General features: G+C 39.4%; 1 protein-coding gene across 2 annotated transcripts in view; it reads left to right on the top strand.

Annotated features, from left to right (window-relative positions):
• The window catches only part of LOC120564259 (troponin I, fast skeletal muscle-like), a 30,724-nt gene extending 18,673 nt beyond the window's left edge, over positions 1–12,051 (top strand). For both annotated transcript variants that reach the window (XM_039809116.1, XM_039809115.1), the window contains exons 2-7: positions 3,128–3,160; positions 4,551–4,587; positions 4,798–4,926; positions 7,819–7,908; positions 8,806–8,982; positions 11,802–12,051. In XM_039809116.1, the coding sequence (XP_039665050.1) occupies positions 3,153–3,160; positions 4,551–4,587; positions 4,798–4,926; positions 7,819–7,908; positions 8,806–8,982; positions 11,802–11,897 (537 nt within the window). In that variant the 5' untranslated portion in view covers positions 3,128–3,152 and the 3' untranslated portion in view covers positions 11,898–12,051. The remainder of the gene's footprint in view (positions 1–3,127; positions 3,161–4,550; positions 4,588–4,797; positions 4,927–7,818; positions 7,909–8,805; positions 8,983–11,801) is intronic.
• The last annotated feature ends 2,369 nt before the right edge of the window (positions 12,052–14,420 follow it).

Raw genomic sequence — 14,420 nt, forward strand, 5'->3', positions numbered from 1 at the left:
TTTTTGTCACATTTTTCATGGTTTTTGTCACTATTCTTGATGTTTTTGAAGGTTTTCCAATGTTTTGTCACTTTTTTCATCGTTTTTGTAACTTTTCTCGATGTTTTTGAACCTTTCCTGACGTTTTTGCCACTTTTTTCCAATTGTTTTGTCACTATTTCCAAAACAAAGCGTAAGCTCAAAGGGGATCGTGTCTTTGCTGTTTGAGCTCCTAAACTGTGGAACGATCTTCCTCTGGCTAATAGACAGTCATCGTCACTGTCTGTTTTTAAATCCCATCTAAAAACCTGCCTCCTCTCCTTGGCCTTTGACCCCAAACACTGACATTTAATTTGATTGTGTAACTGTATGGCTGTCTTCTCTTGTTTTATGTCTCTTAACTTGTTTTATTTGTATTCTGTTTGTATTTAATGACTCTGTGACTTATGTATTTTATGTTTGGTTGTTTTAAAGTGCTCTATAAATAAAGTTTGATTGATTGAAAGATTAGAGAACCTTTTTAGTTGTCTGTTTTCCCGTTTGGATGCAGTGACAGTTGGTTTCTATTTTCAGAGGAGACGTCTTAGAGACGTTTATACCAACACAGGAGGTATCGGGTGTTTCCTGATAATCTACCAGAAGACAGACCTTTCATTAAAGGGATGCCCAGGGAGGGTTGGGAGGGGGCCTCTGGGGGACAACCGGACCCCAGATCCTTGTCCTAATTTAGACTTGAGGGTTTTCCTCTGCTGATGCTCCCAGTTGGTGTCCCGTGTCCTCTAAGTGGAGTTATTATTATTTCTGAAAGACGGACAGAAACATTCCTCCTCAGCCTGAACCTTCACCTTTCTATTCTCTTCTATTTGTGTCAGCTCTACCTACAGTACAGGCCAAAAGTTTGGACACACCTTCTCATTCAGTGCATTTCCTTTTTATTTTCATGACTATTTACATTGTAGATTCTCACTGAAGGCATCAAAACTATGAATGAACACATATGGAATTATGTACTTAACAAAAAAGTGTGAAATAACTGAAAACATGTCTTATATTTTAGATTCTTCAAAGTAGCCACCCTTTGCTTTTTTTATTAATAAGGGAAAAACTTCCACTAATGAACCCTGACAAAGCACACCTGTGAAGGTAAAACCATTTCAGGTGACTACCTCATAAGCTCATTGAGAGAACACCAAGGGTTTGCAGAGTTATCAAAAAAAGCAAAGGGTGGCTACTTTGAGGAATCTAAAATATAAGACATGTTTTCAGTTATTTCACACTTTTTTGTTAAGTACATAATTCCATATGTGTTCATTCATAGTTTTGATGCCTTCAGTGAGAATCTACAATGTAAATAGTCATGAAAATAAAAAGGAAACGCACTGAATGAGAAGGTGTGTCCAAACTTTTGGCCTGTACTGTACATCCCGTACTGAACCCTCTGAGGACAAAAGACGCACCCGTGAGTCCATGCGATGTTGGACAACACTCCTACTCAAAAAGCGATATTACAAAATTTCATTTTAGACATTTATTCACTATTTGATTCATATTTTACGCTACTTTTGTGAACCCAAGACTTTTGTAAACTCATTTCAAACACCAAAAACAACTGAGTGTAGGTTTGTTTTGACAAGAGATTTGAGAAATATTTCCGCTTTAGGGCCAAATTTCCAAATCTCTTAACACATCGATCTGGAATCATTTTTGGCGTCCCTATACACAAAGCTGAGTTTGTTCTGAACATTTTGATATGAAACACACTGGGATCAGTTATATGCAAGTACCCTTTAAAATGAGAATTCAAGAAGATATCTAAAAAAATGCCCCTCAGACCTCACAACCCGTTCTCACTCCGAACTCGTGAAATATGGACGTTTTGGACAGTGGCTGTCAGCGTCTGAAGCGATGAAAAGAAGCGCCCTTCAGCGTGTCTGTAGAACGTACCGGGGAGAGCAGCAGCTACTTTCACCCAAGAGACCAAGGTTCGTCTCCCCGTGTGGCACCTTTCCTGAAGTCGCTTTCTTCTTTAACTGTCCCGTTATTCTCGCGTGTCACGGAAACGTAAGCCCACTAGGGATCAGGGATTTTTTTTTCGTCAGCCTTAGCCGATGACCGATACGGCTGCTGATTTTTGGAGCCGATACTGCTTTTGCTCCCTCAATTTACATCATAAAAATGTAATCCTTGCCACACCGGATTTGTTTTCGGAATCTGCTCTGCCATTTCTTTAAAAAATAACAAACAAAAACACAGATCAGTGTCACTTCTGCAATCCTCTCGCAGTTAAGGTCATAAATGAGCAGCGATGAATGTATGACCATGAATTTTATTAATGTTAATCTGTGACTGAATGTATTTATGGATATGAATGAAGGAATTACTGCATGTTTACAATGGATTGTACGGATATTTATATTTATAAATGGATAAATTCATGTTTTTTTTTTTTTACAAGCAGCCTATAGAAAATGGACATTTGTAATTTGCACAGCTCTTTGAGTAGCCTAGATGTTCAATGTACATTTGTTTTCTAACTGTTTTAAACCTGTGTTTGATGTGTGTCTCTGTTGTTACTCTTGCAGCAATTTCTCTCTGTGTCCAAAACGAATTTCTCCTTAGGGAGACTAAGAAAGATACTTTGACTTTGACAATCATCTTATATTCATATCGCCCAAATTATGTGTGCAGTGTGCATCATGTGGACGGGTGCAGCGTCTCCAGCAACACAGAGCTGCCTGTGGACGCCTGTCTGTAAATAATGCCTGGAAAACGCACTCGGCGAACGCAGCAGCCGCGTATCGGCCGATGCGATACATAAAAACCCCCGCAAATATCAGCCTGATATATCACCCGGCCGATAAAATCGGTCTATCACTAAAGCCCACCCACAACCTTTTCCTTAACTGCGTCAAAAGGGACGCCAATAGTCCCGACCAAGCGCGTTTAGATAAAGCGAGGACTTTTAAAAAAAGGAGACTTTTAGCGCCAATGACAAAGGCACCCGACCAAGTGTCTGTGTTTTACGAGATGGGAGTGAGTGAGAATCTGTTGGCTCTCAGAGGGTTAATGACTTTTCTGTGTTTCTGAGAGACTTTTCTGAAACTTTGATTCTATTTTAAAATCTAAAATTATGTTTTCTTTTTTGCAGACTTTGAAGCCAAACAAACGCCAAGATGTCAGAGTGAGTAATCCCTTGTTTTTAGTCATTATATGTTTGTGTTTTTTTTTTTGGAAAAAAAAGAAAAGTAAATAAAGAGATGTTGTTTTTTGTGTTTTTTATAAAGAAATATTAAAACAAAACAATTAATATATGAAAAATATATTTAAAAAAAAACAAAAAAAAAAAAATATAAAAAAACTTTTATTTATAAAAAAAAAAAATCCCAAATAATAAAAAAAAAAAATTATAAAAAAAAAAATAATACTCACATAAAAAAAAAAAAAACCCTTTAAAAACCCATTAAACCCCAAAAAAAAAAAAAAAAAAAATAAAAAAAATAAAAATTCACTTTAAAAAAAATAAAAAAAAATTAATAAAAAAAACATCCTCTTAAAATAAAACTATAAAAACTAAATAAAAACTTAAAATTACCTAAAAATAAACTTAATAAAAATTTTTTTTATATAAAGAAGAATCCTTAAAAAAAAATAAAAAAAAAATATCTGAAGTCTCCTTTATGTAGACCTTAGTGGTCCCCTAATACTGTATCTGAAGCTCTCTTTTATATAGACCTTAGTGGTTCCCTAATACTGTATCTGAAGTCTCTTTTATATAGACCTTAGTGGTCCCCTAATACTGTATCTGAAGTCTCTTTTATATAGACCTTAGTGGTCCCCTAATACTGTATCTGAAGTCTCTTTTATATAGACCTTAGTGGTCCCCTAATACTGTATCTGAAGTATCTTTTATGGTCTTGACCAACTGCCACTTTGCTCGTTTGAAAGCCATGATGTCTCTCTCTCATGGGTGGGCCAAATTCTCTGGGCGGGCAAAGCAGAGAAAGGGGAGGTAACCTTGCTCCTTATGACCTCATAAGGAGAAGATTCCTGATCGGCCCATCTGAGCTTTCATTTTCTCAAAGGCAGAGCAGGATACCCAGGGCTCGGTTTACACCTATCACCATTTCTAGCCACTGGGGGACCATAGGCAGGCTGGGGGGGGGAACTCATATTAATGTTAAAAAAAAAACTCATAATGTGAAATTTTCACGCCATGGGACCTTTAAACTTCAAAAGGTTCAAACTCATGTCAAACCTTTCAAGTGCTCTAGATTATCTTATTTAAAAAAATTTCTAACAGGATTTCATATCGTATAAGTGTTACAGAAACATTTGTGCAAATATTTGCACTGAAAGAAAAGAAAATGCATCCCATTTGTTCTTATTATTGAGTCCTAAAACCTTCCTGCATTTTTTTGTAAAATAAGTCAACTTTCAGCAGTTTGCAATAGAGATGAATTGATTTCAGGTCTTTTTCTAGAATCAAGTCACTATTTCCCTATTTATATAATATATAATATATATTGCTTTTAGCCGTTATAACAAATTCAAGTTTTCTTAAATCCTTCCAGGAAAAAGATGTCGTCGAGTCGCAAGCATCATCTGAAGGTAAAAGATTCTTTTACATCTTCGACAGTGTTGTGATATAAAACTATTGATCAACAATGTTTACAGAAGCTGCTAAAAATCTCTTTGCAGTCCCACTTCTTAGTCACAAGAAGAGAGAGACGAAGCAGCAAGAGGCGTCTCCCTGTTGCTGCTACGAGTTAACTACGAATGTGCGTCCCCATCTGATGTTCTGTGTCTGTTGTCCGGCAGAGTTTGATGCTGTCCATCGCCAAAGGTTTGCTGGAGGAAGAGGAGAGGGAGCGAGAGGTGGAGAGGGAGCGGTACATGGAGGAGAACTGTCCTCCTGTGTCCATGCCCAGGAGCATGCAGGAGCTGCAGGTACGTCCACATGCACAGGGTTTCCGCAGGGGCTCAACCCTCTTGTTGTCTTCTCGTCAACCAGGAAAGTTTATGTTTTTCTTGGTCAAAATTTTAAATACAAAGTTTTTTTTTTTCAACGTTTTGGTCTTTTTCGACACTTTTGTCGCTTTTCCTTATGTTTTTTTGTCACTTTCTTTGTTGTTTTTGTCACTTTTCTATGTGTTCTTGAAGCTTTCCCAATGTTTTTGTCACTTTGTTCAACGTTTTTGTCACTTTTCTCTGTTTTTGAAGCTTTCCTGACGTTTTTGAAAATTTCCTGACGTTTTTGACACATTTTTCCATTTTTTTCGTCACTATTTCCAAATTTTTTGTCTATTTTTTTTGTCTGCGCTTTTTGACGTTTGTTGTTTTTCCCCCAACGTTTTTGTATCACCCAAATTCATTGAAAGTAGTGAACTGATCGTTACTTTTACTTGTGAAGAGCGTTGTAAGGAACCATCCACGTTATTTTTTTTTGACAATTTGGTTGAAAGAAACCCCAAATTTTTGAAAATGGATCAAATTTGACCCGAGGACAACAGGAGGGTTAAAAAAAATTCTAGAAAAGTCTAAAATGTGACTTGGTGAAAGCTGCAGACGCCCCTGAAGTAGTGCACCATCAGAGTTTAACATGACGCATGAAATACGGTTTATATTGGCACTGCAGACGATTACTCAAATAAATTTTGTCGGGGAAAATACTGACTTGATGGATCGTATCAATCGACATTTGTATGAAAATGTGATTTGCATGGTTAGTTAAGATACAAAATACAGTTTTTTTGGAACACAAAAACACCTCCAGTGACTCAAATGTTCAAGAAATAGTACAATTATATTGTTGGACAAACTTTCTTCTAAGAAGAAACCAAGATATTTGTAGACCGATGCTCGTTCAATTACTTTCTCATCTAGTGTAACAATCTAACGAGCATCGTCTGTGTTCCTTTCATTAAGAGAAGCACATCATTTTAGTTTTGTCAGAGTTTAGCACAAGTCTTAATTTATGGACATTCTTACAATACAACAATACAATACAAAATTGTGTCATCTGCATAAAAATGACACTTTGCTTTTGTTACATTCTGACACAAGTAATTTACTGTATATAAATAGTAAATAAAATGGGACCCAAAATTGACCCCTGGGGGTCACCATTTTGTATAAGTAATGAGTTTGAGGACACACCATCAACCTGAACACTTTGTGTTCGGCCACTCTTGTAGTTGCCAAACCATTTGATAGCTTTTGAAGACATTCCAATATCCACCAATCTCTGAGACAGGACAGAGTGGTCAACCGTGTCAAACGCCTTTGACAGATCTAAAAACAGTGCAGCACAATGGACCTTTTTCACAGCAGACATGTTGACTTGTCATAGCAGGAAAAGAACAGCTGAAGATGATAACCTTAACGATGGCTCAGTTCCAATCAAGTGTCCCAGTAAGCTATTTCAGTGAGTCAGCATGCACAATACCAGGGCCTCTCCTCAGTAGAATGCAGCCATCAGTAATGGTTTAATACCAGGACCTCTCCTAAGTGGAATGCAGCCATCAGTAATGGTTTAATACCAGGACCTCTCCTAAGTGGAATGCAGCCATCAGTAATGGTTTAATACCAGGGTCTCTCCTAAGTCGAATGCAGCCATCAGTAATGGTTTAATACCAGGGCCTCTCCTAAGTGGAATGCAGCCATCATTAATGGTTTAATACCAGGACCTCTCCTAAGTGGAATGCAGCCATCATTAATGGTTTAATACCAGGGTCTCTCCTAAGTGGAATGCAGCCATCATTAATGGTTTAATACCAGGACCTCTCCTAAGTGGAATGCAGCCATCATTAATGGTTTAATACCAGGGTCTCTCCTAAGTGGAATGCAGCCATCAGTAATGGTTTAATACCAGGGCCTCTCCTAAGTGGAATGCAGCCATCAGTAATGGGTTTGAATACACCTGTGATTTTCCTGCTAGCACCTGTCAACATGTCTGCCGTGAAAAAAGTTCTATATTCTTTAGACTCAATAGCCCTTATTAAATCATTTAACGCTTTCATAGTAGCGACAGTGCTGTGTTTTTTACGAAAACCCGACTGCAAATCATTTCAAATGTTTTTTTGTTGCTAAATAATCTTTCAACTGGTCACTTATAAGCCCTTCTAAAACCTTGGCTAAAACAGATAGCTTAGCTATTGGCCTATAATTATTTGGATTGGATCGGTCACCACCCTTTAATAAAGGAGTGACATATGCTGACTTCCATACACTAGGTATTAATCCAGTTTCAATAGTCAGGTTGAAAATGTGTCTCAAAGGTTCTGCAATATGTTCAGCAGCAATATTTAAAAAGTATGGATCCAACCCATCAGGACCAGAGGACTTTTTAGCATTTAACCTTATAAGAGCATCACATACCTCCTTTGTTGCAATAGGAACAAGATCAAAATTGAAAGGTACATTTTCCCTATACAATGATTAATCTTCTTGTCTCATCTGTTGTTGTGTTGCATGCTCAAACAACAACCCAGAAGATATAAAGTGCTTGTTTAGGGAATCTAGCATATTTCTGTAATCATTTTATCATTCAACTTCAATGCATTTGACAGCACAGTATCCATAGAGTATGAAGACAGTGATTTTATAACTTTCCAAACTTTCACATAATTCATTTACATAAAAATCTGATTTAGCTTTGCATATTTGAGAGACACATTTGTTTCTCAGGTGCCTTATCTATCTATCTATCTATCTATCTATCTATCTATCTATCTATCTATCTATCTATCTATCTATCTATCTATCTATCTATCTATCTATCTATCTATCTATCTATCTATTTTGTCAAATCTGACAGTGTTTTTTGATGTTTGTGTTCAGGAGCTCTGCAGACAGATCCACCACAAGATCGAAGTGATCGACGAGGAGCGATACGACCTGGATCTGAAAGTCAATAAAAGCAACAAGGAGGTAGATGAAAAGTCAGGCTGTGCTCCCAAACATTGTTCAAACTCACGTACATTTTTTTTTACTATCTAGCGGAGGTTCCAGGGTGTCCAAAAGATTGGGATTTGTCAATAAAATGATAAGGGCTGTCCATGACTAGAGAAGTTCTTAGTCGACTTACGCTCGACAGATCTGTAAAACTGAGTTTCTCCACAAAGAATCGTGCAAAAGCAACACTTTAAATCTTGTTTACCAACGATTTTCTCAGAAGTTTCTTGGAAATTAATCACTTTGCATGAAAAAAAAGTATAAAAAAATGACTAATTGACTAAAGAAATCTTAGTCAACTCATAGAACAAAACAAGAGAGGGCTGAAGAAGGTTGCTAGTATTCAGGGAATTATATTTTCTGCTAACGCTGCTCTAGTTTTTAAAAATCATTCAGTAGTAGAGGATGTAACGATACACCCAACTCACGATTTGATACGATTCACAATTTTAAGTTCACGATGTGATATTCTCAGGATTTGTTTTAACTGAATGAGCTGCAGACAAATGACTGAAAAACATTCCTTTATTTCTAGAAACAACAGATGTGTCCTCTTATCAAAAGTGCAACTGGAATTGTATTTTATTTTAAAGAACAACAATTATGAATGAAATGAATGATTAGATTTCTATAAACAAATCCCACATCAAAATAACTAAATAAATAGAAAAGTACCTCTTCATATAAATAAACTGAGTTTAGTTTAGTAGTGACGTCTGAAGTCAAACAAGTGAAATCTAAAGTAGATGGAGCCGTTTAAAAACTGCATTGAGATTAATTTTTTTATCTCAACTATTTATTTTGAACCGATTCACGATGCATCGTTACATCCCTACATTCATCGTGGCCTCTGCTCCGTCCCCCACGTTCCAGATTGACGACCTGAAGATCAAAGTTCAGGACCTGATGGGCAAGTTCAAGAAGCCCGTGTTGAGGAAAGTGCGTATGTCGGCCGACGCCATGCTGAAGGCTCTGCTGGGCTCCAAGCACACGGTCAACATGGACCTCAGGGCCAACCTGAAGCAGGTCAAGAAGGAGGTCAAAGAGGAGGTGAGGAAGTGGCCGCGTTTTATAAACCCGTTTGTTTGGGAGGGACGCACCTTTCCATGTTAGGAGGTAGATGGTCTGGCTAGTCCACAAAGCATCCCGGCATGGGAGAAAAAACGTGGTTTATTGGCATTTCTTTATACCAATCACAATCGTCTGAGCTGGAAGGAGCCACGGTGCCTCTGCTAAATAGCCTCGGGAAGGAACTTGTTTTGGTGGAACACGTGTACGTTCAAAAGTTGTTTCAGTCGTGCAACAGAAAACTCAGATTGGACAGATAGTCTAGCTAGCTGTCTGGATTTACCCTGCAGAGATCTGAGGAGCAGTTAACCATAGTCCTCACAAATCCACCGGAGGTTAGACAGAGGAAGGGGACGGACATTCGTGGATATGGACGACATTAAACACAGCTAAATGAGACAGGTGTGAAAGTTTAAAAAAGATGTTACTTCACTTCCGGCTGACAATTAGCTCCACCAGCTGTTTATCTTGATGAACCAAACGGCACTGTTCGCAGTAGTCGATGAAAACAAGCATTCGGCACATTAGCATTTTCTTTTGCAGATTTTCTGAACTTGGTTAAAATGTGCACTACATTTGGATGGAAACTATTTTCTAAAGAAAGCTGCGCTCCAGTAGAGGCAAAGTTTTATACCCCCATCCTTTTCTTATCCAACATGTAACCATCATGATTAGATGAATTGTTTCACCTCCACCCCTCCCTTACAATGATGTGATGGATAAGAGTACAATCCAAGACCTTCGTAACTTCATACAGTCTGGATTTAGTCTTTCTTTCTTTTTTATACTTTTATTGCAATTCCTTCACTTAATTAACAAACCATTACCGTACAAAGCAGTACCATTATCATATCCTTGAAAAAATGTTTTGGGGGATATGTATGTACATATCTATGTAGTCCACCCAATGATGATGATGATAATAATAATAATAATAATAATAATAATAATAATAACAACAAAAGCAACCCACATAGCGAGAGAAAAATAGAAGTTAAAAAAAAATTAAGGAAATATATCTAGATTTAAGATGTATTTATTTTGATTAGGACAATGCACATTAATCAACATTTCTGTAAATGCGAAGGCAAATTTTCATCTGTAGTCCTAGTTGCATGCATGTCTTTATGGTGGGGAGAAACCAGAGCACCCGGAGGAAACCCACGCAAGCATGGGGAGAACATGCAAACTCCACACAGAAAGGCCTGGGACGACCTGGGTTCGAAGCCAGAACCTTCTTGCTGTGAGGCAGAAGTGCTAACCACTGAGCCACCGTGCTGTTATCTATGTACAGTATAAGCATATACACCTACATCTGCATCCCTATACACTTCTAATCATACATCTATACATATATACGTATACACAAAACAATACATGCACACACTCCTAAACTTTTACCTAAGAAACATAGGAGTTGAATTGTGTATTAAAAAAAAAGTTAACACACACAATAACTTAAAGGGATACTCCACAGTTTGTTGAAATAGGGCTTATCACGGTCTCCCCTAGCTGTAGATAGGTGAGGTCTCCTCTAGCTGTAGATAGGTGAGGTCTCCTCTAGCTGTAGATAGGTGGGGTCTCCTCTAGCTGTAGATAGGTGAGGTCTCCTCTAGCTGTAGATAGGTGGGGTCTCCTCTAGCTGTAGATAGGTGAGGTCTCCTCTAGCTGTAGATAGGTGAGGTCTCCTCTAGCTGTAGATAGGTGGGGTCTCCTCTAGCTGTAGATAGGTGGGGTCTCCTCTAGCTGTAGATAGGTGAGGTCTCCTCTAGCTGTAGATAGGTGAGGTCTCCTCTAGCTGTAGATAGGTGGGGTCTCCCCTAGCTGTAGATAGGTGGGCCAACGCATTTTTTGTGCATGCATCGTTTTAGTCCGGTGCAACACCGGCAGCGCTGCCGCTAGTTAGCTTAGCGTAGTGAATGGAATCCTATGTTGCCGGTTAGCATGTTGTGAGTAAAAGTGAGCCAACAAAAGAGAAAAAAAACAACATAATTACTTGCACTGAGACAAAAACTGCGTTGGCCCACCTATCTACAGCCAGGGGAGACCGTGATAAGACCTATTTCAACAAACGGTGGCGTATTCCTTTAAAACACAATAACTTAGTTCATTCATTAATTTATCAGTCTACCAAAAACACTAAGAAAAAGCAACGACGTGCATGAATGAATAACTAACTCTTTCCTAAAGACATTTATCATGAGATATGAAGGCCGGTGTCTAAAGGAAAGTGTAATTACTAGACCAGTTATTCAGAACTCAGATGTTGACCGGAAACTTCTGATTTGAAGAGAAACTTTCCACGAAAACAGAGACGGTTTAGAACCGAGGCGCCCCAACTCAGAGTAACTTCCTGTCTCTGTGTCCCGTGGATTTTTCCACCTCTACGCCTCTTTAGGAGACTAGCGCAGGTCCTGCATTTTTTGGATGGACAAATCAGGAGAAAATTAACTTTATTTGAGACCCGTTTCTGTCTCAGGACCGAACTCTGGCGAGATCTGGCAACACAGAGAAGCTAACGTCAGCTAACGTTTGTGAACGACCTAACAAAACTAATCTCCGTGATGCTGAATATGTCTTTTAGCTGTGTAAATATCTAACGTTAGCAAAAGAACATATTAACAAACTATTTAAATATAACTTTTCATCCATCCACTACACGTTCAAATGAGGCCACGCACCTTTAGGAGACAGGAAGTGTGGACCGGTTCATACCATTGGCGCTGCTTGAAATGCGCTATCCTTAGTATAGAGGATCCTTGGTGAAACCTCCTGATTTTTGGTTGTCTTTGGCGTTTCAGGATAAGGAACTGCGAGACGTTGTGGACTGGCGTAAAAACATTGAAGACAAGTCTGGCATGGACGGGAGGAAGAAGATGTTTGAGGGCGAGGCTTGAATCAGTGTCTCATCTGCTCTTAACAAAGCTGCGGTATTTGTATTGACTGCTTTCATCAGATGAACATTTAGATACACCTATACATTAAATATTAATAACATACCTTGTGAGCTGCAGACACTTCGACCCAATAAACAAACTGAAGGAGATGTTTCATCGTGCTTACTTGTGTGTATATATATGTATAGTAACGTAGTAGAACTACTTCACTACTGTACTAAAGTACTAAAAGGCTGTATCTGTACTCTACTGGAGTACTGTTTTTTAAGTCTGGGTCTCTAGTACTTTATACATATCGTTAGCTCCGCTGTCAATCTTTTAGGGACCATCAGGTAACATTGAGGGCCCTATTTTGCAAGTGTCTTTGCTATTTTAAGTATGCAGTTGTCAATTTCCCGTCCAGCGCCCGCATCGTTTAAATAGCAAATGCACCTGCGCCCATCTTTGCACCCATGGGCGTGCTGGTCTTACAGGGAGGTGTGTTCAGGTGCATTCTGAGCGTGCTGGTCTTACAGGGAGGTGTGTTCAGGTGCATTCTGAGCGTGCTGGTCTTACAGGGAGGTGTGTTCAGGTACATTCTGGGCGTGCTGGTCTTACAGGGAGGTGTGTTCAGGTGCATTCTGGGAGTATTGCTATCTTGAGGCAGCGGGAAGTGATCGCGCCATTGACCAACAAAAACCTGGTCTAAAGTCAATAACGCAGCATTTCGTTGTTATTTTAACAGAGCATTAGTAAGATGCTCCTAGGCTCGTGCACAGCGCGCGCACACTATGCTTGTTACACACACAGGGACACACAGCAGCACACACACACACACACACACACACAGCAGCACACACACACAGCAGCACACACACACACACACACACACACACACATGCAGAAGATTACAAATAAAAATATTACGGTGAAAATCCTCCATCATAACAGCAATGCTCCAAGGTCCAAACGCGCCTGGCTTTTAAAGGGAATGGGAGATGATCTCTGATTGGTTGATTGCATGTTACGCCCAAAACACACCTCCTGATTAATGAAGACACTAAGAACAACCCTTTAGGACCAGGCGCCCGGCGCACAGACCCTTTTTACTGCCGTCAAACTAGCGAAAGTGGATTTGGACACGCCCTAAACACACCTGCACCAGATCGTTAAAATAGGGCTCTGAAGGTTGTTTTTATTATAATAAGACAATAGCAATTACAAGATAATGTTTGACACAAATGAACAAGAGGATATCTGCTTTGCACAGATGTAAACAACATTTTTGTCAATTTAAATTGATAAACAACATACATGCACATGTTTAAAGTTATAAACTAATATTGTAGATGTATTTGAACCATTGCCAGCCCAGGCCTAAACATTTGTGCATAATTAAACTCAAAGCGGCGAAGAAGAGGATGGAAATGAATGAGCGTGGCGTCTCTTCAGCTCGTTGCCGTGAACTAAATCCAACGGCGAGCTACAGTTTCTCAGATGTTGCCGTTTTATGACGTGCAAAGTCTGTAACGGTGTCAGACGAGGTTTAAGAGTCCCAGCCAGACGTGTCTTCTTCAACACGTCGTTTTCGATAAAGACGGAGAGAAATATGACCCCAAATAATATAAAAAACATAGCCTACGTCCCCTGAAATAAGGAGAACCTCGTCTAATGTGCAGCGGCTGCCAACTTCAGTCTCTGTCTTTTCTGAAACTTTATATTTCTCGTCAAGATTTAACACGTGAAACATAAAATCAGTTTAAATATATAATTCATTCTCATAAAATAAACTAAGTACAGTATATTAAAACTAGCTGTACTTTGACAACATAAAAATGCGGCTGTACTTTTTACACAAGGAAGACTTTAAATGAAGGACTTTAACTTGTAATGGAGGATTTTAAACTGGTTTAAAGCAACACTAGAGAACTTTTCCCGCTTCGGTCCCCCTACAGGTTGTCCATTACATTACAATATGCAAGTTTACCAGGTCGGATCTGTAGTTCTGAACTATAGCATAGGTAAACCCTGACGAACTTTCGGCAAATTTTAGATTTGCTCTGCAAGTCCGTCTGGCCAAGAGCCCATTCAAGCCCATTTCCAATTTTTCCAAATCGAGGCACCGATCACAACTGTTGAGGCGGGCTTTACACCAATCATAACCGTTGAGGCGGGCTCTACACCAATCGCAACCGTTGAGGAGGGCTCTACACCAATCACAACCGTTGAGGAGGGCTCTACACCAATCACAACCATTGAGGAGGGCTCTACACCAATCGCAACCGTTGAGGCGGGCTCTACACCAATCACAACCGTTGAGGAGGGCTCTACACCAATCACAACCATTGAGGAGGGCTCTACACCAATCACAACCGTTGAGGCGGGCTCTACACCAATCACAACCGTTGAGGAGGGCTCTACACCAATCACAACCGTTGAGGCGGGCTCTACACCAATCACAACCGTTGAGGCGGGCTCTACACCAATCACAACCGTTGAGGCGGGCTCTACACCAATCACAACCGCTGAGGCGGGCTCTACACC

Source organism: Perca fluviatilis, chromosome 8, assembly GCF_010015445.1.
Source record: "Perca fluviatilis chromosome 8, GENO_Pfluv_1.0, whole genome shotgun sequence".
Lineage (NCBI taxonomy): Eukaryota > Metazoa > Chordata > Actinopteri > Perciformes > Percidae > Perca > Perca fluviatilis.